We start from the raw sequence: 23718 nt of genomic DNA, 5'->3' as shown, positions 1-23718 counted from the left end.
CAGGGTCCTGGACATGTCACCATTTCCTTGATACATCAAGGAAATGCACCGCTGGCTGCCTGCAGTTGTGCAACACTGCCAAAGGCAGCGATAACCTCAGAAGTCAGACACTGCTCTGCCACCTATACCCTCGCTATCACCTACGGTGCTGTCGAGCATCCCCGTCCCTGGCATGGAGACTGCCCAGGTGCTGCCCGCCTCCCGCAGGTACCAGGAGTGGAGCTGGCAGGGAAGGAGGGACCCGGCCGGGCAGCGCATCCCCCAGGGCTGCGGGGACGACGGGGCCGGCGGGTCGCGGAGGGTCGACGGGGCGGCAGCCAGGGAGGCGGCGGGTCCCCGCGGGCGGGCTCGGTGCCCGGATTCCCGGCGCCGAGGGGCCGGGCCGGGCCGGGCCGGGCCGGGAGGAGGGGGCCGCTCCGCCTCCGCGCTTAAAGAGCCGCGGCGCCGGGGCGGGCGGGCAGCGAGCCGGCACCATGCGCTGCTCCGCCGCCCTCTGCCTCCTGCTGCTGCTGCCGGCGCCTCCCGCCGCCGCCTACTTCGGGTCAGCGCCGCCCGCGGGCCGGGGAGGGCGCGGGGGACCCGGGGGAGGGTCCCCGGCTGCAGCCGCTCACCCACCTGCAGCCCCCCTGGTTCCTGCCGCGGCACCTTGCACTGAGCGCGGGGTGTTTTGGGGAGAGAGATGGGAGAAAAGGGGATCTTAGGGAGGTTTGGAGAGCAGGGAGGTGCTGGGTGCCCCCGAGAGTCCCACCGTGCACCCAAGGCATCTGGGGGAAGAGGTTTGGGGGAAGGTGCAGGATGGAGAGCAGAGCTGTGGGGCTGGAGCAATAGGGAGAAAAGCAGCGACTTCCCCCACACCTGGAAGCGTGTCTTCGTTCAGGAGGTGAAATTTGTCCAGAACAGTTTCTCACTGCAATCTGTCTCCAAACTATTTCCCTGCAGGGAAGAAGGTGGGAGAAGGAGAGTGGGGAAGGGAAGTGGGTCTTGTGGGCAGGGTGCAGGTGACATGTGGAACTGCGGTGCACCACAGGGCTGGTGTCGGCGAAGCAGAGCTGATGCTTCAGTGCAGGACATGGCTCAGGGTCACCTGGGTGCTGCTGTCACTGGGCACATGCCAGGCTCAGAGCTTCTTGCTCTGTACACACTTCTCTGTACACATGCTCTGCACAGGCCAGGCCAGTCACTTCTTCCTACCTTTACTTGCAAGTGGCTGCTGGCTTAGCACCCTCAACTAGGACAACGACTTCAGTTTCATTTTTGCTCAAAAGCTTCCTCAGCTCAGGTGGATTTTATTAACTACATTATTTAGCCTCACTCATACCTAAGTGTATGGTGACAGGGAAAACTATGTAATTTTTTTCTAGACATGTTGTTTTTATGAAGCTGGGTTGCAGTGAGGGTAGCTTTCCAGTTACAGGGAGCAGGTGCACACAGTTGTACTAAGAGGAAGCAAATTTGTTCATATTTCCTTTTCAGGTAGCTAATGCAAAGCAGTTTCTGAGTATTGCTCAACTGGAGTCAGTTGTTAAAGCAACCTGAATGATTATTCTTTTTGTAACAGTGATCTTTGGGTATGAGCTGCTTTCCAGTCATGAAATTTGTGTGTGCTGGCCTTTGATGATGCATATCTCTGAATTTGTGGCTTTCGTTTCACATTTTTTGTGTTTCTTTTTTAGTTTCTTTTTTTTCCTTGAGGGCTTTTGACACGGTCATGTGCTGTGCAGTCTCACCTTTTCACTTTCATCTACTACTTAAGAGTCACAAGAAGGAATACAAAACAGAAATGAAAGCCTAAGATCTGAATAAGTGTTTGCTGATCATTAATAATGAGATATAGGGTCGCTTTCAGGCCAAACTAGAGCCGATGAGCTAGAGGGGAACTTGCATATCTAAGAAGCATTGTTTTGAAAGATTGGGAGAAATGTAGTCTCATTTCCAAAACTGCTACTGAATTGGTGGAGCCCTTAGGCTCTGGTTCAGCAGCCTATGCCAGTGCTTTGCTACATAGAAGAGATTTAGAAATGTCAGTCAAATCTTTGCTTTGCAAACCTTTTTATTAAGAAAACTTTAAAGAAATGAGGAGACCTTACAGAGAGTAAAGGAGGCATTTGTGTGGCTCTCGTTAGAGACAAGACCTGAGCTCTTGGGTTGTATGATGTGGGGTTGGCAAAGATGAAATATTTCTAGCTCACACCGGCAAAGAAAATCCTACCTGTGTTTGGTTCTAGAGGGACAAGGGTAAGGCAAGAAGTGTACAGGGCAGTCCAGCAAAACTGGCCAAAGAGCCTAGGAAAGATGAAAATCATCTATAACTGTACAGAGCAGAGGTCTTGCTGTGTGAACACAACATTGCAAAAGAGACATAACAGCAGTTGTGGGCAAAATTCAGGAGACTGCACTCCTGCAACGCTGCGTGTTTGGCTGTCAGTGCATTGGGTGTGCCTGAGCAGGCCTTGAGCTGTTTTAAGTGCCAATGCTGCATCCAGAGAGGTGTAAATTGAAGCTTGCTTTTAAACGGTGAATAGAAAATAAGATAGAAAATAAGCTCTGCATGAGATGTGATTCAGCTGTTATTCAGGTTACCTTGGAATTGCCAGACCCAATAGATGCAGGAGTCCGGGGTGCTCATGTCCCTTGTGTTCACACAACGGGCACCTCTGAGCTTCGTTTGTGCTTGTTTCATTCTCACTTCAGGTTCAGTCTTCCAGGCTTCCCCCAAGCCGTTGCCTTCTGCAAGGTGTTTCCTTCTTCTCCTCGTCTCCTCTTATCCATGCTTTTTTGTTTTTGGATGTACAACTCCTGGACTGGATGGGAATCGTTCTAAATTTCACTAAAAGCTGTCAGAAACACATTGCTTGTGAAAAACAGTCTGAGAGGTGTTGAAGGAGGGAGAGTATTTCTCATCGAAGAGGACAGAATTTCCTTCTTCCTAGAATTAGGGCACGGTAGGTTTTTAGAAGAGACCGGCTTCAGGCAGGAGGCAACAAACCTTTACTAGTGCCTTCTGCTGGGGAGATCTCCTGGAGTGGGCTACGACACATCTCATTCACTGGCCCATTGGGCCAGTACATTTCTTTTCAGTACATGTTCCTTTTGCCCTCTAAGGGATCAGCAAACACATCAATCCAAGAGTCAAAACTTTCCTTCATGTCAAAGAGCAATACTTGTGCCGCTGACTTTGGTGGCACACACGAAGCAATTCTTACAATTCATGCATAGGCTGAATTAAGAGAAGCTGCAATTCAAGGCAGGACATAATACACATATCTAGGAAGCCTGGCACAGGTATCTCAAGACGATTTACGTGTTTGCTGATCCCTTAGAGAGCAAAAGGAACATGTCACTTGCAAATCTATGAAAGCTTGGGCTTGATTGTGTCAGGCATGATTTAGAAAATGTCTGATGGCATCTTAATATAAATACAGGTTCCTTCAAAATTCCTGTCCTTACCTCCTCCATATCTTTCTATATATTTCAAATAAGCTTTCATCCAGCTAGCTCCATTACTTCTCATTCCTACTATATATTATATTCATATATACACATACACATATATGTATATATATAATATATACTTATAATATACATTCTCCTACTTCTTTGGCAACTGTAATTGCAGTGTTTTCTTGTTGAATCTAATGCACTAAATCTACTACAAATAGGGACCGTCCAGATCTGAATGCTCTTGGAAAAAAAGTAGCATTGAATTGCACCTCTGTCAGATAGACTGAATGTCCATATTTGTTACAGGCTGCCTAAATTTTCCTCAAAGTACAGTATTTTGGAAGTTCGTTACAGCATCGTTTTTGTGTTGTCACATAGAGAGAATGCTGGAATTGTAAAAAGAGTGTATTAGCAGAAAGAGAGTAGAAATAAGAGAAAAGGAAAGTTTTAACTATTTGAAGATATGGAGTCTGAAGTGTTAGGCATAGAGGAGGTGCGGTACTCTTTATGCAATGAATAATTAAGGGCTTTTCACAAATATTTGATTATCTTTAGCTCCCAGATTCTCTTTAACCTCAAGGTTATCACAAATTCTAAAAACTCACCCATTTGTGTTGAGTGTTTCTTCTAGGGGACACTTCAGAGAATGCAGCCAGTCCAGAGCTAGCCTGAAAATCTGATCAACACAGTGATGAACTTGAGTGCTGGCTGGCTTAGACTGTCAGCAGCAGGGACTACATGAACCCTCAGAGCAAGAGCTACATGGATATGATTTCATGTGACAGACTTTAGAGGGGAAAAATTTTAGGCCAAGGATGTCCAGACTATGGGACCCTCAAGCAGGTAAGGAGGAAGCCCCAAGTACAGTTGAGTGACCTAATTCAGCTGGTGCATAAATACTAACCATGGCTGTTGCCAACTGGTTCTCAGTTGGGGTGTTCCCACACCAGATCACATGCTTCTCTTCCCAAAACAGCCATATCTTCCTCTGTGAGATGTTTATGTACTCTGTGGAGTTCCAGGAGGATTCTTATTTTGTAAAAACAAGTCTGCATTTGGACACATCATCTATTGCTGTTCCCAAAAAGGTAGCAACCCTTTGCAACAACCAAGAGAGGTTAAGGGTTGGAAAGCCTAGTGCCAAGGACACCGATTCATAACCTCAGGTAAAACTGTATAAATATCACTTCAGTTTTTAATTCAAGCTCTTGTTCTTTGTGAGGAGCAAAAGCTTGACAAGAGACCTGGAGAACAGTAGTTATATGAATATCTGCCTGAAGGTCTGAAATGAAACTCTGAGAGAGACTAATAAAAACCCTTTGAGAGTAATTATTTCACCATGCTGCTTTGGGGATTTCTGTTAACTTCTCTGTGGAGGACTGGTGATACAGAGCATGCAAAACCAGACCGCTTAGGCAAACCAATACAACACTGATGAGTCTTGGCCATCCATTTGTCCAGAGACAAGTATTGAGAAGTAAATATTGTTGTTTCTGAAAGAACTAAAACTCTGTGCCCCTGAGAGCTGTCTGTGCTAGAGAGAAAATATAGCTGAGGACCTTGCCTTCACCTTAGTGGCCTTAATTTGATCTATCAAATTGTCCAATATTCTCCAGGCCTTTCCTGTATGCTTGTTGCAGCGATCTGTGGGGTGTGGATATTTCTGTGGAACATGAAAGGCCTGTGAAATCAGATATGAAGTGCTGTTGTGGGTCCCTTTGATTTCTCTCCTTTCTTGAGAGAGGGAGAAAAGGCATATTTTTAAGGGTTTTAAAGACCTTTCAGATCTAGAGGACATTGGGCATTACACAGGAACAGGCTCTCATTAAAAATCTCTTAAGCAGCTGGAATGTGGCTGGAAGGAGATTAAAGAAAAATGATGAATTTAGCAAAGTGCTTAGACAGAAAAGTAGAAATAAAAGTTTGAGATCCTTATTGTTTTTCCAGATTGTGAGCAGGTGTGCATTAATGCAAAGATTTTTCCTTTTTCTGCTGTATGATCTGTAGATAATAAACTCTAAATCATCTAAAAATGACGTGCAGTTTGCCTGGCTGAAAATATCTGCATATTTTATACTTGATTTTGTGAGAACGTTCTTTTCCTCTAATCTTAATCTGCTTTTATGTTTGTTTTACTAATAAAATACAGTTATAGTTAATAGGGTCAGAGCTTGAAACCTTCTATTTACATGAGCAATCTTAGTCATGCCTGTCAGAACTCTGAGAGTGACTTTTGCTGTGCCAGTGGTCAACTGGGTGACCTTCGTCAACCTCGTGAATTTCTCTGCCCTCTTTCCTAATGTGAACATGTGAAAGTTGTGTGTTTTGAGTGTTGTGACAAGTTACTTTCTGCAATTAAAAGGAAAATAAAAAAGTCAACAGTATACTACTTTTGTAACTCTAAAAAATCACAGATGACGAAGAAATGGAGATAACTTTGTCTATCTGTGCAGGATGCTGCGTTACCTCTGCTGGAATTTAAGCTACTGCTGGGTCCAATCATAGAAAGAGTTTTCCCACAGGGCTTTTTCTTTGTGTCATGTAAAAGATGAATTATACTTGGTATAAGTATAATTCACATCCTTGGTATCTTTACTCTGTGTGTGGTCCCAAGTGGTATTTGCTGTGCACTATTCTGATTGCTCTGAAAATGGAATTAAATCCTTCAAAGGATGTTTTTATAGTGCTTGCCACTATTCTACTTGAGATTTTCACAAATATTAATGTCTAACATCCTTCAGGGTCTGGAGAATTGCAATACCACCTTGTCCCAAATCTCACCAGCCTCCTATACTGCTGGTCATAGGACATCTTTAAAATAATCCCTGTTGGGGATTGTAAAACCAGCTGTACTAGGTCAGACCAAAGTTTCTGCTACCTTCACATCTAGGTTTCAAGAATGAACAATAATAAGCATGAAGGGAAAAGTATTGAAGTGAACTAGCAGATAATGATATTCTCCAAGTACTCTGCATCTTGGGACAGCCTGCATCTAAAGGATTTCCTTTGTCAAAGAAACTATCTTTGGGTTTAATGATCTCAGAATTTTTTCTTCTATGACTTTGTAGGAACTCATGTGTGCTTTTAGCATCACTGGGGTTCTGCAGTAAGGAGGACTGTAGTTTACCAACAAGCTATGTACTGCCATTCATTTATTGTTAATCTACTGATTAGTAACTTCATATAATTCTCCCTAGTTTTTGTGTAAGAGAGACAGGAATAGTCTTTCTTTACTCACTTGTAGCCCAGTCATGATTTTACAAAGCTCTTTTCTCCTAGTATCCCTTTCTTTCCAAGTGGAAAGCATGAAGAATATCCAGTTTATCTATTTACTCTTCATGCAAGAGCTGTTCTGCATGTCTGGAGATGTATTATATTTGAAAGTAGCATCTGGATCATCCTTGTCTCTTTAGTCAATGAGTCTTTCAAAAACCTCTAATAGAATTCTAATACATTTACTTGTCTCTACAGAAGTTGTGTTGACTCTTTTCCACTATTTTGTATTTAACCTGTGTTCACTAATTCTATTGTCTTTTTGGGGTTCCTACCAACTCACTCAGTAGAATTCTATTCTATGCTCTGTAGATCCTCATATCTGTTATAAAAATTTGAAGATCCATTTGCTATCTTTTTTACTCATGGACTTTTAAGCAACAGGTTACAAATTACAACATTGTTTTTGGGTCAGCATTCTGATGTAAATATTATGTTCCATATACTATGTTCCATGACTTTAAAAATACCGTGTAAGAAAATTCACTATGACCCCTTGCCTTTACCAAGCAATTGAAGAACTGCCTACCATATCTCTTCTCTATGAGAAGGGATTCGTGTTAGATCTAATATCCCATCTTCACCACAGGCCAGGGAAAAATAGATGATTACAACTGTCAGGAGAAGGAGACCAGTATCCTTGTCCCATTGAACCAGCACGTATGATGACAAGAAGAAAAAGTGAGCAAATATTTCCACTGCTTTCTACTTTATTCATAAATAAGAGTGCTACAGGTGGGCTTTGGTAGTACATCCTCCATTCCTTTACAGTGGAGCTCCTGCTCCTTGTGAAGCTACCGTGGAAAGAGAAGGACTCTGAGGTGATTCTGTCTTTTGTAGGAAGGAGATGATTAGTCCAAACAGTCAAAGAAGCTACTCATTCTATCTCAGAAAAAATCTGGCAAGGCATGAATGCTGGTTTAGGTAGAATGGAGCAATAAAATGAGGATGGAAACTGGCAGGAGCAGAGTTGTTTGTTTAGGGAAGGGATTGTTGAGAATTAGGATGTTTGTCATGAATGATAGATTCGTTGTATGTGGACAACAAGTAGCTTGGCCTACAGGAGATTGGAGAGATCACATATTTGGTTTTACAACAGTTTGCAACTTCTGTGTACTTATATGAAGCTCTGGAATTGCCTTTTCAGTGTCACTTCCCCCCCCCCCTTTTTTAAATAACTTTTTTTTTTCTTTTTTTCTTAAATTTATCTTTTATTTTTTCATACAAATTTGGGAAGATTTGCTGTATGGGACCACAGATAACACAAGTCAAATGGCAAATAATCACATCTCACATCTAAATTCTTGATGAGTATGCTTTCTTGGGATGCGTGAGAGCGAGTCTGCAGCTGTCATGCAAAGTCTAGGCCTCCTGCTTTCTGGGTGAATGGTCCTACTTCTCCGTTAGGTCTTCCTGAACTCAGTGTTGTCCCAGTGAGTCACCTATGGTTTGGACATCTCTAGTAGAACAAACTTTTATTGACATCAAAGTCCCTCGCTGTCCATGCTGAGAGGTCGTTAGAGATGGCTTTTCTTGTTTTTACCTCTAACATGCTTCAGAGCTGAGCGTGTGCTTATGCACCAAGGGAATCTACCTTCAATGGAAAAGTTAGTTGATTTTTAAGCACCACAGTGGGTTAGGCCAACTTGTCAAAGATTATTCATCATCTGTGAGTTTGTCTCAGTTCAGTCAATCCTGTGTTCCCCACTAAAGTTTCTCCAGCTGCCACATCCCTTGTGTGCCAGGTGCTTCTGCCCTGTGTGGGCAGTGTTTGCTGTCTGACAGGGTTTTAGACTATGCAATCTGAGTTGATCTCTGAATCTCAGTCATCTAAAGTATGTTAATCTTAATTTACTGGGCTCAATCTGGCTCCAGGTATTTCTGTTTTGGTATCCAGTGTCACATGGTTATCTCTTGGCTTTCATTGGAACGTTTCATGTTTCTGTCCCCCTGTTCAGCAGTGACAATGGGCTTAAGAGATTCTTCTCATCCACCAAGTTTCTAAAGTTTGATATTTGTTGCTTTCTATTATGATTTCTTCGTTCATTCATGGGTCTCTAAATGACTTCTGTGTGTTGCTTAATGCCATTGTTGTATGTAATTACAGATATGTGAGTTAGAAGTTGCAGGTTATTTGAGAATGAGTGCGGAAGTGCTGCGGGGTGTTAAATGAAGGCGGAGCCGGTTGAGTCAGCTCGCTATTGCTTGCACAGTGGGCCATACAGTTCTTTGCCTTTGTACATACTCAATAATAGCGGGCTTGCTCCTAATGCCAGGTGAGTGAGGTGGTGTTCATCTGACTAACTGAGAGTGTCTGTGTTGGCTTCTGTAGCTGAGTTGTGTGCTCTTTTTATAGACAGTGGAGAGCCAGTCAATACTCAAAGGGGTCGGAGATCAGTGATGACTACAGTGTATTCCTAGGCTAGGTCAACTGAATTGCACTGTAATTCCTATGGTTGGATAGACTGTTATGGTTGGACTTGATCTTGAAGTTCTTTTCCAACCATAATGATTCTATGATTCTATGACTGGGTTGCCACTGATGATAGAAAGATCTAGACAATTAGCTCAGAAATAAATGCCTACAAACTTTCTGTGAGACTAAAATCCTAACTGTAGTGCTTGATTTGCACCCTGCACTGTGAAGGTTATATCCCTCCTAAGAAAATATTCTTGCTTGTACAGATGAGAAGGAGTTGTTAGAAATTTATCTTTTGTGAAGCCAGGTAATCTACAGCTTGCTCAGCTGCATAGATGAAACTACAACTACAATGTGAAAGAGAAAACTTAGATCTGTCATGTTCACTGACACAAGCTTTCCTCCCCATCAGTGGAGACAGACTTTCTTTGTATAGAAGGCTAATTCAGCTTTCTCTGAAAAAGAGCTAAAGAGCTCTCTCCGCTAAAGAGCTACGCATTTCATAGGAAAATGATAATATAGTGTGGTGAGATGAATATATGGTGAGATGGGGAACTGTGGCATTGTATCAACTTACTAACCTAGTGTATTGATTAACAGGCTTCACTGTTTGACTTGGTTTGTTCAAGGACCTAGCTGGGCAGGGAAGCTGGCGGAGAGGTGCTACGCTAGTGGTGGGGTGCCAGCAGCTGTGTGTTTTTTGTAGACATGACTTACAGGCTGCTCCTATAGATCCCTCCCTAACAAGTCTTGCTTGCATGACTCCCACAGTCAACTTGTAGAAAAACATAGCCTAATTTGTCTGATCGGGGAGGAGAACTGGTAAAGGTCTGTGAAGGATTCCATTTGTCTTTCTCGTTGGTTTTGGCATTTTGGGGCTGCACATGTGTTTCTTCTTTCTCCTGACAGTTCTAATAATCTATTTTGCCCTGGTGTGTGGTAGAGATGGGATACTAGATCTAATCAATCTGTACTGACCAGTCTTTTGAGCTGATAAAGTACCCCAGCCAGCAGTTTTCTGAATATCTTTTATCCTTTCCTCTGATTTTCTCTTTTCTCTTCTACAACTGCTCTTTTCCCTGACTGTTTCCCTTTTCTGACTGCTTGCTTTCAGATTAACTGGGAAAGAAGCTCTGACCCACTTCCCATCCCTCAGCTCCTCAACAAACTCTGCCCAAGGGAAGGTTCATGTGAAACAGTGTGACCTGCTGAAGCTGTCCCGCAAGCAGAAGAGACTTTGTCGGAGGGAGCCCGGCTTGGCAGAGACGCTGCGGGATGCCATCCGGCTTGGGATCATGGAATGCCAGTATCAGTTCCGCAGTGAGCGCTGGAACTGCAGCCTGGAAGGACGGACTAGTCTGCTGAAGCGAGGTACAAGGTAGTCTTTTGCTTGTGGTATCACATCTCACTTGGTGCTGTAGCTCCTGGATATGATATCTCACAGGCAGCTAGGACATGGAGCAGTAATTGGGGCGTGCAGACATCATCTGCCTCTTCTAGGAGTGGGAGCTAGGATAGGAGTCTGGTGTGGTCTTTTTTTACTAAAGAGTATAAAAGTGCCTTATCCTCATTTTTGGTGCATGGTTTGTTACTGATTGAAAAGTGGAAGGAACTTGGCTTGCGGATTTTTGTCTGAAACCAGAGTTTCCTAAGCTCATCATCTTTCTTGGCTGACAATTAGGAATGATCCTGTAGAAAGCAGGGGTTAGTGCCCTATTTCAAGGAACATTTTAATAAAGTTCTTTTTTTTTTTTTTCTCTAGCTCTATTAGTTGCTTTCAGTTACAGACTTTAATCCTAATTTACTGTTTAAAAAAAGTTTGTCAGCCATTTCAGATGTTGCATTTCAGTGCAACATCTCATAAGACTCTTCCACATAAAATTAGACTTTGCACAGAAGTTCAGTTGTGGTGGACAAAATAGTCACTGTCCTTTTGTTTCTGAGAGTACTTTACAGGAAGAAAATGTCCTTTAATTCCTGTATTTGAGGTAGATGGGATAACAATAAATTCCTTCAGAGAAGTTCAGAGTAATAGAATGAAAATAGACTCAGAGACTAATTTCTTGATACAAGTTCCCAGAGCATGCCTATATACTTTAGTGAACCAGTCCTCATCTAAATGTGTGACCAGCCTTTTATCAAGTTTCAGTCTTCCAATAATGTTTGGCTACCTAAAAAAAAAAAAAAAAAAAAAGTCTCTTAAAAGAAAGAAACAGAATGAACTAATATTATCTTTGTTTCATGAAATTAAAGAATTAAAGTGTTTTTTTTAGCATTGGTATTAAAGCATTCTTATATTTTAATTAGGAAGTATCAAATTTTATTAAATCAAATATTGACAGTGTTTTAGAGAATGTTATATATCATCAGATCTCTCTATAAACATATATACATATACCTATAAATACAGATCAGATTACTTCATTTTAAGGCTGTTGTGAATTTTCTAACAAACTATGGAAAAAAATATTTGTGATCACTTTGAGTGACTTTCTGACATCTCTACCTTCATCAACCTCAAAGAACTTGAAAATGACAATCGAGTAATCCTCATCTTCAAATAGCTGCAAAACATTTAATTATCTCATTGTGGCGTGCCTCAACATTTCCATGGGCTCCAGATTGACGAAATAAAATATCCCCTGTAATTCAAAACCTGTTTTGGCAGAGGAGGAGAAGTGTTTGAAAACTTTTATTACACAATCTTTAAGATCAAATGATGATTTAATATAGCTAAGTATGCTATACACATCTCCTATATGAGAGGACAATTGGCTGGAAGCAATTATTAATTATCATTTTTTCTTTAAATTGCAGATAGATTAATTTCTTCCACAAAAAGCAGTGACATTTCCAGCTGCTACTTTTGATCTGTTTCTCACATACTTCTGCTTCACTTTTGTTGCTACCTTGAAAAGCCAGTGAGACAACAGACTGATCGCTACCCTAATGCTGAAGATTAAACCCTTTGATATTGCTGTGGTTGTAGAGGAACTTCAGACAAAAATGCACATTTTTCAACACAGTCTTTAATAGTTTTATCAGCATAAGAGGGGAAAAAAGATGATGTCCAAATAAGATGTTTCATTTTTGTAATTGATGGACGGCCACACTTAATTTGGTGTCACAACTAAAAAAAACCCTCTGTGGCTAGCCTGGGATCACAAATGCTTTTCCTGCATCTACAGACGTCACCATGTCATTTTGTGTATTTACATAATTTTGGTAACAGAAGAAATGCCAAGGGTTTTCCGGTTTTTGAAATGCCAGATTTAATTTCACAGTCTGCTCTGGGTTGTTTTACACCAACACTCCTCTGGACACAACTGGGAAACTCCTTTTGCATAGCTACAATCTTTTCATGGCCTCTGCAGTCACTTATGGTGGTTATTGCTCTTCACTGATCCACACAAAATCTCTCTGCATTCCTTCTCCACTTCTCCTTTAAAAAAAAAATCCATAAAAATAACTTTAAAATAATTCCAGAAAGACTTTAAGTCATCTTTTTGCATTGCAATAGTTGATATCTTCTCATGTAAAACTTGTAAAGCAGTGATCTTTTAGCTTTCGAAGTGTGACCTTAATGCAGCCAGCTATACTGCTGGAATAAGCTGTATTTCATCTCAAACAACATGGTGATTTCAGAAAAATAAATACCTATAGCCAAGACAGCTCAGATGCTGCCACAGTCCTTTTCTCCACCCTTCCATTTCTTTGCTTCAAATTGATCAGACTGTTTGATCCTCAAGCAGTGATTTCAATGTTTCTATGAGGAACCTGGGAATGGAAGAACACAGGAGCAGTTGCTCAGAGAGGCTGTGGAATCTCCCTCTGTGGAGGTTTTCAGAACCCAGTTGGGCCAAGCCCTGAACAACTTGATATAGCTTTGGAGCTAGCCCTGCTCCTAGCCCTGTTAGTTCTTTCTACAATTCTGTAACTTTCCAGTCTACTTTTTTTTTTTTTTTTTTTTTTTTTTTCCAAGAGAGAAACCTCTTCCCCTTTTTCTGAAATGCTCCCACTGTATCATGACCTTGAAAAATTTTTGGCTTTAACCATCTTTCCTTTGGCAGAATTGCCATATGGCTAAACTCCTCCTATTACAATTTTCTTCGTGGTCTAGAGCACACCATGCCACAGAACAGTGTCACAGAAAAAGTCCTTCTGTATTTATAGGCTGGTGAGATATAGGAACAATTCCAGAGGAGGAGTCCTACCAGCAGAAGCTGGCTTGCTTCGACATCTTGAAATTTGACTCTGTACCGGATGTTTACTATTAAACCTATAAAGATGCCCATCAAAAATGTATATATTCAGGTGTTACTCTAGGTGATAAGTGTTTAAGCTTTCATGATGGTCACTAGCAACCTAATCAGTGGCTCAGGAGAGTGATTCAACTCTAAGACAGATCCTGATCCTCCAGACTCCACTGGCTGTGGTGACAAGAGCTGCATTCACATAGTGGGAGGATAGATGCCTGGACACATGGAGAAACCTGCATCAAGGTCTTTTTGAGAACATTTTAGCTTGAGCTGAATCTCACTCATTTGTGCTGTGATCTACTGAAAATACAACTTAGATGCACTGATGTTCATTTTTACCCTGCAAGGACTTAAGGGCCACTCAGCTTTCTCTTTACATATACACCAGATGAATTAAATGATTAAACAAGGATCAGACCCTCATTGCACAGTAGAGGGAATCACCTTAGACTTTTCAGACAAGCATTTGGCATTCTGGAGGTACTGAACTTTTGCTTTTTAAAGAGGTAGGAGAGGCAGATTTGAAAGTATACTTGTTATGTTCAGTTACTGCCGTCTGCGATGGCCTGACCACAAGCAATGGTCTCTGATTTCAAGAAGACTGAAGTCTGCCCAGAGCTGATATAGAGTACCACAGAAGAAACCAAACCACCACTGCTCAGAAATAGCAGTAGTAGTGTGGTATTCCACAAAGCCAGATTTAGCAGAGTATGCGGAGCTGACTAGTGCTGTTAGCTTTATACGGTATGGCAAAGTTTCTAAAATGCTATTTCCTCTTCTGGTGTCAGTGAATCAAGATATTAGAAACCTAGCAAGCATTTGCAGATTAGCTACTAGAATGTTTTGTCAGACTAGGATCTCAAATTTATGTTACCCTTTATAAACTCCTTCCTGGGGGTTAGCCAGTATTCGAAAACATGTGAGCATCCTGGTGCTATCAGTAATCAGTGTTGACTCTTCTCCATATCAACTCCTCTTTAAGTTTAGATGGTATTCTTCCTCTACCCTGAGATTTATCACAGAGCACCATCAACCAGAGTGCTTGTTGCTTGTTACTCGTCCTGACCGTTCAACAGCTAGACTAATGGAGTATTAAGCAGTTTGTTGACTGAACTCCCTCCACATTGTAGTTGACTCTCTTGTTCATTTCCATGCTGTTGCTCATTCGTTAAACTAAAATTCAGGAATTTCAGCAAGCACATAGGAAGAATATCTTGAAAGTGCTCACGTGGGCTCTCCATTTTGTTCATGACCAATCAATTCTTCCTTCTTCTTACTGTTAATTATCACAGGAACTCTTTGTCCTACTCTCTGGTCAGATTTATGGTGACATCACCAGGATCTCAGCAGGATCTATAAGGAGAGCTGGACGAGAATTCTTTGAGGGAATGGAGTCATGAAAAGATTTGAGATTGGATTGGGTGGTCCAAAGGTTTCTTCCAACATCTGGTCAAAGCAGGCCTAACTGCAAGAATCATAGAATCATAGAATGCTTAGGGTTGGAAGGGACCTCTAGAGATCATCTAGTCCAACCCCCCTGCGTATGCAGGGTCACCTAAAGCACGTGGCACAGGACTGCATCCAAGCGAGTTTTGAAGATCTCCAGAGAAGGAGACTCCACAACCTCTCTGGGCAGCCTGTTCCAGTGCTCTGTCACCCTCACTGTTAAGAATTTTTTCCTTAAGTTCCTATGGAATTTTTGGTGCTTCAGTTTCCGGCCATTTCCTCTAGTCCTATCAAGACTAGGTCAGGTCTTTAAATTTCTCCCATTCTTTCATTGTTTTGGGAAACAGGTTGGTTGCTGACAAGAAATGCCCAAGTGTTACATTTTTCATAAACCTTTATATATATATATATATATATATATATATATATATATATGTATTTTTGGACAATCTGATGAAGTTCTGCACTTTGAGCTATTGATCACAGTCACCTGTCTTTCTGGCTCTAATTCCTAAATAGTGATCTTGATATGCAGTTTTTCATTGATAGTTTTAATTTATTCAGATAAATTCTGTAGAAAATGTTAAGATCTTTCAGTGCATAGAGTTGGAGAGCAGGTGAATAATAAAAACAAAATATTTTTTGCTTTAGATCAGGTCTGTGTCAATTCTTCTTCTGTGAAGCTCATGGGAGTCACATTTGAGAATACCATATGTGCACTCTTATCTGAGCCTATGTCTTTCAACCAGATTTCTTTTCAGACATTGTACTTTCTGTCCTGGTTGAAATGTCACGGTGTGTCATGGAAGCAGCAGCCCAGCTGGGAAGCCTGTTTTAAAAAGGAGAACAGATTCAGAAAGTATCACCACAATGACTGGGAGTACTGGGAATACATACTTTTGAAAGAAGCCACAAAATCTGCTTATATAAAAGAGAATTCTACTTGGCCAGGATGTTCTTTAATACATAACCTTTTCCAATCAAAGTACATTTGACCTTTCCATTGGAAATACTATTCTGTTGACACAGCCCCAGTTAAAAGTTTTTTAAAATAATGGATCAAGGGTTTTAATATTTTTTCAGTCTCAGTTTGGCTGTTGGCACCATTCCTTGATTCCTGAGTGGTCTCCTATCTCAGTACTGAATCAGCCACAGCTACCAGGTGAGACTAGGGTATTAATACACAGGTGACTTCAAATCTGAAATTCAGTTTCACTGCTAGGAATGGTATGCAGGTAATGGAAGACTGTTGTCTCTAAGTATTGTGCTTGGTTTTAGTTCATGGCCAGAGTGAGGAGAGCTAGTAAGGCAAATGAAAGCCATATTTTCCCTATCCTGCTCCTACCCTCTTCTAATCCTTTTCCTATGCAGGCTTTAAGGAAACTGCTTTCCTCTATGCCATGTCCTCAGCAGCTCTCACCCACTCCTTAGCCAGAGCATGTAGCGCTGGGCGCATGGAGCGCTGCACCTGTGATGACTCCCCAGATCTGGAGAACCGCAAGGCTTGGCAATGGGGTGTTTGTGGAGACAACCTCAAATACAGCACCAAGTTCCTGAAAAAATTCTTGGGTCAAAAGAGGATTGGAAAAGACCTGCGAGCCAAGGTGGACATCCACAACACCAATGTTGGCATCAAGGTGAGGAGCCACAGCAGCATGCCGGAAGAGGAATTAAGACTCAGTGCAGGTTTCCTAACCCATCCTCAGTTTAGGCTGTCCATGAGGGAGTTATTCACTGCTGTTACTCAAAAACTAGACGTTTTTCCCTGGGTGTTGAGGGCCTTATGGCACTGAGAGTTCTGGTGTGAAGATTTGCACATTTAGACTGGAAAAGTAACAGCCTACATCTTCTGCTCATGTCAGTGGCTGAGTGACAACAATGCAGTATTAAAAAAGTTGTAAAATTCACTGTCCATGGGTTATGCCATAGCTACAAGGAGTTCGGGGTATGGCTAGAGATTCAAAGATGGTTCAATCTGTAAAACAAATTGAGGGTTGACACTCCCAACTTCACTTCTGAATATGTTGGTGATTGGTTGTGCTCTCTGGTACTAATTATGTCAAAAACTTGGTAAGGAAGACCATTAGACCAAGCAATGTGGCCTGTATGTTATGGATGATTGAGTTATCACTATTTTCTTTTTACTGAACTTATTTCTTTCGAAAGCACCATCTTTATTTGAAAATGTCAAGAACGGGAATGCACCATGCTGGAGGTGTGTTCTTTCATGGTCAACTATTCCCGCTTTTCTAAATATGTGCTTAGGAAGAATTTGGCTAGTCTCCATGTTCAGCCATTTGTTCATGTTTGGGCTTTCTGCTCTTCAGATTTCCAGTTAGCTCTGTAGTTGCTCCTGTTTTTGTGTTTTTATTTTATTTTTTTTAGTTTTGTTCAGGAAAATGGAAATAATGCCAATAAAACTGAAGTAATTCTGGTCTGTCTTGGATGTGAAGTCTTAGCTGTACCCAGAACTATCTCACAAACCTGTCAGATAATAATTATCACTTCTCTTCCTCATCAGGCTGTGAAGAACGGTCTCAAAACTACATGCAAGTGCCATGGTGTCTCCGGCTCATGTGCTGTCAGGACGTGTTGGAAGCAGCTTTCACCATTTCACGAGGTTGGCAGACTGCTGAAGCTGCGCTATGATGATGCTGTCAAGGTGTTCAGCACCAGCAATGATGCAGTGGGACACTCGGAGCTAGCTGGCCCCCACAGACACAGCCATTCCTCCAAGCATCCCTCTTCACCCCGTTCCACTGACTTGGTGTATGTGGAAGACTCCCCCAGTTTCTGCCGACCCAGCAAATACTCCCTGGGAACGGCGGGGAGGACCTGCTCTCGGGAGGGCAACTGTGACAGCATGTGCTGTGGACGGGGTTATAACACCCAGAGCCGCCTAGTTACTTTTTCTTGCCACTGTCAAGTGCAGTGGTGTTGCTATGTTGAGTGCCAACAGTGCATGCAGGAAGAGGTAGTCTACAGCTGCAAGCAGTAGCTGGTGGGTCGGAACAAGTCCTAGAGTTAAAGAATGCAGTAAGGTGCAAGGGACATGATTCTCTGATGTGGGATAAAGGCAAAGGCATGAACCACAGTGTCCAATGCTGCTTTATCTCAGTGTTGAGATCCTCTGACCAGGGGAGAGCCCCTATATGAGGGGTGAAAATGAGAGATTTTGTCAGATAGTCAATCAGGAAGAAGGGAGAGGGAATGGGGGGAAGAGCAGAAACACTGAAGCAGTTAAAATGCCTCGAGTTAAAACTTATACTCTCTTCTGCAGGAGCACCCCTCTCCCTCCACCCTCACTTGCACTTATGTAAATGTCTTGGGGTGGTAACACTAAACTACTGAGGACTTGGGTCCTGGTCCTGGAGAGAACAGGAAAAAAATAAAAAGGGACAGGGGGAACAACCAACTGGACTGGATCGTGATGTAGCAGGGACAGGTATGTTCCTGCGTAAAGGCAAGATGACTCAGTCAGAGGGGGATTTTAAGCACTGTTCTCTAGGAGATGGTTGAATCCTCTAATCCTCTCTGCTCTGAACTCAAAGACACACCATTGAGTATCTTCATTCTGATGCAAGATTTGTGTCTCAGAAATATTGCTTGAAAAAAAAATACAGAACTCCTGCCATCTCCCAGGTGATGAACTTTGGGTGTTCAGGTGCATTCTAAACATTTTAACCTTGATATCCACAAAAGAAGAAGAAGAAAAAAAAACCTCTGGAATTCAGGTTATGCTGGGTTGACCACAGATAACTCATCTGAAGTCTGTGAAATTACCCTTTGCAGTTACAGTTATTTTATGGTGGTGGATCTAGGATGATGCTAATTAATCTTTTTTTTTCCCAATCAAAATGTTAATTGTATTTTCTCTAACATATACTGACTAAATTGCATCATATCACACTGTTCTGCCCAGAACTAACATTAGGAAAAGTTTTTGAAAGGGATTTAGGGGCTGCAGTAACTGGGCTGTCTAAAAGATTTGCAAGTTGTGAGTGACGGTCTCTGTGCTGGCAAGTTGGGTGCCTCTAGACAATGCAGACATCTGTCATGAGAGAAGGGGACCTGGGGGAAAGAGCACAGCCTACTGCAGAGTTGTGATCTCCTGACTTTGAGCCATTTTTTTTGTAGTTAACTTGAGCACAGCAGAAAAAGCCTATTCTGGTTCTTTGGCTAGGTCTTAAAGAGCAGTCTTCGGAGCAGTCCCTCACCTGGCCACCATACAGTGAGATCTTGTCCGTGTGCTCCAGCTCTTCTGTGCGGTTGTCCTGAAGTGAGGCAGCTTGTATGTACATTTCCATCTCCTTTTAGCACTTTGTAGTGATATTCTCGCACTCTCTTTATCTTCATCTTGTTGTCCATTTGCTCTTCACAACTACATTTGATGTTTGCTTCGAAAAGGGTGGCAGAGAACTGGCTTAGAGCAGAACTGGCCATTGACTGGCTTTCAGAAACCACTAACACCTTCTCTTTGGCTATCTACAAGTCTGAAAGGCTTAGTACTTTTTATCCCGTGTTCTGGCTCAAGTTGACTTGAACTGGATTAAAGTGTTGATGACAGGTATTTTAGTGCAAATTGTCTTAATTGGCCTTACTTTTTTTTTTTACTTCCTAAATGTTCCAGAAATTAATATTGAGCATACCATTATTTGCATGTTGCTTTTAATCTTCTCAGAATTGAAATCTTCCCACGCACCTCAGCATTGAACACAATGTAAAAGCACCCAAAAGAATTAAAATTATTAAGAACTGGTATCACAGGAGAAGGGATAAAAGGAATGACTCTGCTCTGCAATATCGATCTCAAGCTGGCTGCCTGACCTTCTAGGTTTTCTAACATCTGAGAGGGTATTTGGAAATCTCTTGGTACCTGCTTGAGCAGGAGGGCTTGGCTAGATGATTTCTAGAGATCCCTTATGACCTCAACCATTCTGTGAACATTCTCATTTAAACAGGGAATGGGACTTGGTGGGTGAAAAGGGAAGCTCAGCTGGGTCCCATTCTTTGGGAAGCAAGTGATAGAAACACCTCTATCTCCTTGTCAAAACTGCCCTTCTGGGGCTTCTACCGGCTCGTAGTTTCTAGGCCTGTACAATCCTTTCTGAATACCCATATCCCCCAGTCAGAGGGCAGTTAGGGTACTCCTTGCTGGGTGAAAGTGTTTTTGATGGGGTTGTTCTTTTTTATCCCCTCTTTGGGTTCATTTTGATAAAATGAATTAAGGGAGGCCCAGGACTACTGTTTGGGATTAAAGCATTTTGCAGATCAGACACAGGCATATTGTCACTGCAGGCAAAAGCTTGGGACAGAACAACATTTTTTATTCACTTAGTAAGTTTTGTCTCCAACTTTGCCACAAAGTTATTTGGAGAAGAAAAATCATGGTTCTAATGTAGCAAAGTTACTAGGGTCAGTGTCATATGCTGACAGATAGATATCAATGAGGGGTTATTGCCACAGGAAATTCCGTTGGAACACAAGAAAGCATTTACTGTTAGGGTGGCCGAACACTGGACTGGATTACCCAGAGAGGTTGTGGAGTCTCTATCCTTGGAGATATTCAGAACCCAACTGGACAAGCTCCTGAGCAACAAGCTCTAGCTAACCTTGCTTGAGCAGGGTGGGGTGGATGGACCAGATGGTCCCCAGAAGTGCCTTCCAATCCCACCTAATCTGTCTGTGGTGGCGGGCATACTGTCTCACTTCTTGAAAGAGCAGGTTGTTTATATTTATGTGTCCCAACAGTGTTAGATCTTCTCCTAAGAGTTCTGTGCTCAGTGAGATCCAGTGGAGCACCACAATGTTTTCCTCTGGCATTAGTGAGTGTAAGGCAGCAAACTGCTCCTATAGGTGGGAGCAAGTCTAAAAAGTCATGATGCACTCTTGCTCTGCAAAGCCTACTTGGATTGGCTGGAGAGAATCTACAAGTCATTCCACACATAACTGAACATCTGCTTTCTCCCATACCCAGGTATTCCAGTAACGAAGCAGAAGTTAGGGCTTGACTGAGATGGCTTTTGGGCTATGAGCTGGACAGGAGCCTGGCTGGTGTTTGTAGGGCCCTTGGGGTACTCTCCAGTTACCTGCGGAGTGTTCGCATGGGGAAGTGAAGCTTTTTGTTTTGCTCAGACTCAGTGTTCTGTACTCTTCTTGTAAAAAGGAGAGAAGAAAAACACACAAGAAAAGACAGTTATCAAATCTTCTGCAGTGGGAGAGAAGTCCACAAGGTCCAGTGGGTCTCACTTTGTAGTGATAGTGAAAAGAAATACATGCTACTAGAATCTTTTATTTTCCTGTCAAGAACTTTTCAAATGTATAGGCTGATTCTCACATCCCAAAAGCAAATCTGGCTTTCATAGAGCTAAAAATGTTATTTTAGTAAGCACCTTTATCTGGCTCAAAATGTTGCAAAGCTCCAAGCAGGACGTGAATGCATTTCAGAGGCGTGTTAGATGTTTTGCACAACAGACTCATAAACAAGACCAAAATGGTGGTAAGATGATTATTTAGGCAGAGAGGAATGTGATCAGACAAGTAGAACTTGCAACTTTGGTTATTTGTGTCTTGGGAAGCCAAAACACTGACATCAGCAAGAAGTGAAGGACAGATTTGTGGCAAGCGTACCTCAAAAAGATACCAGACACCCAAATTTAGATAGCTACATCAAGACTATTCACTGTGGCTATTTTGGACTGAATTGGTCCTTTGGTTGCCTTTCAGGTATAGAAGATGCATTTAAGGCAAGATTAGATACTTGAAAAGCACTTGAAAAGGAGTTTGTTTTTTTGCGTGTATCATCTGGGCATTCAGACTTTTGAGGTGATGTCACCAAGTCCCATGCCACTCATGAAAGCACTGGCTCCTGTGATATGTGCAGGTGTGGAGGTTTTTAGCACTGATCTGTGTTACTGTTTGAACCATGACCTGTTGTAACTGGCCTGTCTATGTCTATACAATACTATGTTTTGTCCAGTCTTGCTGCCAGGGACTGTGAGGTGGAACTGCCTTTTGTCTTCAGTGTCGGGCTAGCCCGGTCCCTTGGGGACCTCATATGAACCTCATTTTGCCTAATTATTAGAGGCAAAAAAAAAAGTACATTAAGTAAATTGAAATATAAGGTTGTGTCTGGAAGTTCTGCCAGCATGGAGGAAGTGTTGAATACATACAGGACAAAAATATACTTCCTAGGAAGATTTCTGAAATAGCAAAAGGGACTGTTGCATCTGCAGCTCTTTGCATTTCATTGTTCAGCACCTGTTTGAGGAAAGGTGACCATGGAGAAAGTTGTTGGAGAAGAAGATTCCTTCCGCAGTATCCTTGGGATGAGTTTGGGCTTGGTGGAATATGGAGGTTTGGAAACTGACTGAAGCAAAGTTTGGTTGTTAACTAAACTGTTAAGCCAAGAACTCTGGATAAGAAAGTCTAATCTCCCCTGGCTTTCCTCTGCAAGATCAAATGAAATTTCAGCTCTCTTCCAGGGTTGAAGGCCAAGCCTTTCAGCTCAACTGCCATTAGCCAGAATAGACAGGTTCTCTCAGCCTGAAAACCAAGACAGTGAAAACCGATGAAAAATAAATAAAAAAATACCTCTTGAAAATGCTTCATGTGAGGGTCAGGAAAAGGACTTAAGCATGTGTTGAGTTTGAGGTGCTGTTGGTTTCATTCCTTCTGGCATGCTCGAATCTGTATTAATCATAACACAGATAAAGGAGGGATGGCTTGTTTGAGGCAGAAAGATTGTTTTTGCTCATTTCTCATTCAGTTATCCAAGACCTCATTCAGTTATTGCCCAGACATAAGGCAAATTGGACTGACATTTAGCAATATGCTTTACTTCGATTATCAGCACTGGGAGTCTCAGTGTGACCAGGAAGCAAAACTTGGGCGTGGTCAGCATTCAGTAAGTCCAGGCTTGAACTCTACTGTCCTGGTTTTTTTTTCTCCTACTGTCCCGTTTTTTTTTTTTTTTTTTTTTTTTTTTTTTTTTTTTTTTCCCCAAGAATCAAACCCAAACAAAATTGTCTTGAGCAAAACTCTTCTGCCACCTCCTGGAGATCTGGGATGTGAGTACCTCGGCCTCCATGTGATCTATGTGAACTTTTAATTATGTTGCTCACCTTATGATCTATTACAAATACAGAGGGATGTGCCACCTCTTTGGTTATGGGTGCAACAATTAAGTGAAATGCCTGGAATAATGGAAACTCAAGGGCATTGCACACAAGTCTTTGCATGATTTTTTTTTTTTTTTGGCAGCAAAGGAGAAAGCCTGTGTCCTGGTTATAAAACAGTTCTTCACCAAGTGTAAATGTGCCACAGTGTTTCAACTGACAGTAAAAGCCTGAGATGCACATTCTTTTGATTAAGGAAGAATCCTTTTCTCTCTATCTTAGATCCCAGTAAACTAAAACCAATGATAGCTCTAATACTTCTAGCTGGCAGAGATCCTCGCTATACAAAACACAGGCTACTGTGCGGACTCTCAGTGATACTCTCTCACTGTGCACTTGCTATTCCAGTTTATAGTGCCTCTCCTGTTGCATTGTGGTGCTGAGTATGGTGGTGCTTTGTCCAACACACTATGGGAGGGAAAGAACATTTAGAAAGGTGTTAATGAGTGTTACAAAGTTCTGGTGTGGATAGGTCTCACCAGTGTCAAGACAAGAACTGCCGGGGCTTGAGAAGAAAACTTGTATGTAGGGAATGTCAACAAATGATTAGAATCTGTAATTTCTTGAAGCTTCAACCAGAGACCCATGTTTTGCTCTACTGTTGCTGTTACGGAGGAGTGGTGCAATGCTGGGGTCAGGAATGCTGTATCAGACCAATAGAAAGGGCCATGCAAACCAGAAGATCCTAATGAATGGGATAAAG

The 23718-nt window shown here is 42.1% G+C and overlaps 1 protein-coding gene across 1 annotated transcript; it reads left to right on the top strand.

Annotated features, from left to right (window-relative positions):
• Positions 1–473: 473 nt before the first annotated feature.
• On the top strand, positions 474–17836 carry WNT9B (Wnt family member 9B). The gene is made up of 4 exons (XM_088537169.1): positions 474–541; positions 10248–10504; positions 16210–16475; positions 17360–17836. The coding sequence occupies exons 1-4, from the start codon at positions 474–476 to the stop codon at positions 17834–17836; spliced, it is 1068 nt and encodes a 355-aa protein (XP_088393295.1).
• Positions 17837–23718: the final 5882 nt, after the last annotated feature.

The sequence above is a fragment of the Tinamus guttatus genome, unplaced genomic scaffold (assembly GCF_059628265.1).
Source record: "Tinamus guttatus ecotype Peru unplaced genomic scaffold, ASM5962826v1 Tinamus_guttatus_pri_ptg000732l, whole genome shotgun sequence".
NCBI lineage: Eukaryota > Metazoa > Chordata > Aves > Tinamiformes > Tinamidae > Tinamus > Tinamus guttatus.
The sequence above is the reverse complement of the archived record's forward strand: the minus strand, read 5'-3'. Positions and strand labels throughout refer to the sequence as shown.

Excerpts from the sequence above, each read along its gene's own strand:
- WNT9B (XM_088537169.1), top strand. The coding sequence starts at position 474 with ATGCGCTGCTCCGCCGCCCTCTGCCTCCTGCTGCTGCTGCCGGCGCCT. Across the intron at positions 542-10,247 it reads CCCGCCGCCGCCTACTTCGG|ATTAACTGGGAAAGAAGCTC; the intron begins GTCAGCGCCGCC and ends GCTTGCTTTCAG. Across the intron at positions 16,476-17,359 it reads ACACCAATGTTGGCATCAAG|GCTGTGAAGAACGGTCTCAA; the intron begins GTGAGGAGCCAC and ends CTTCCTCATCAG.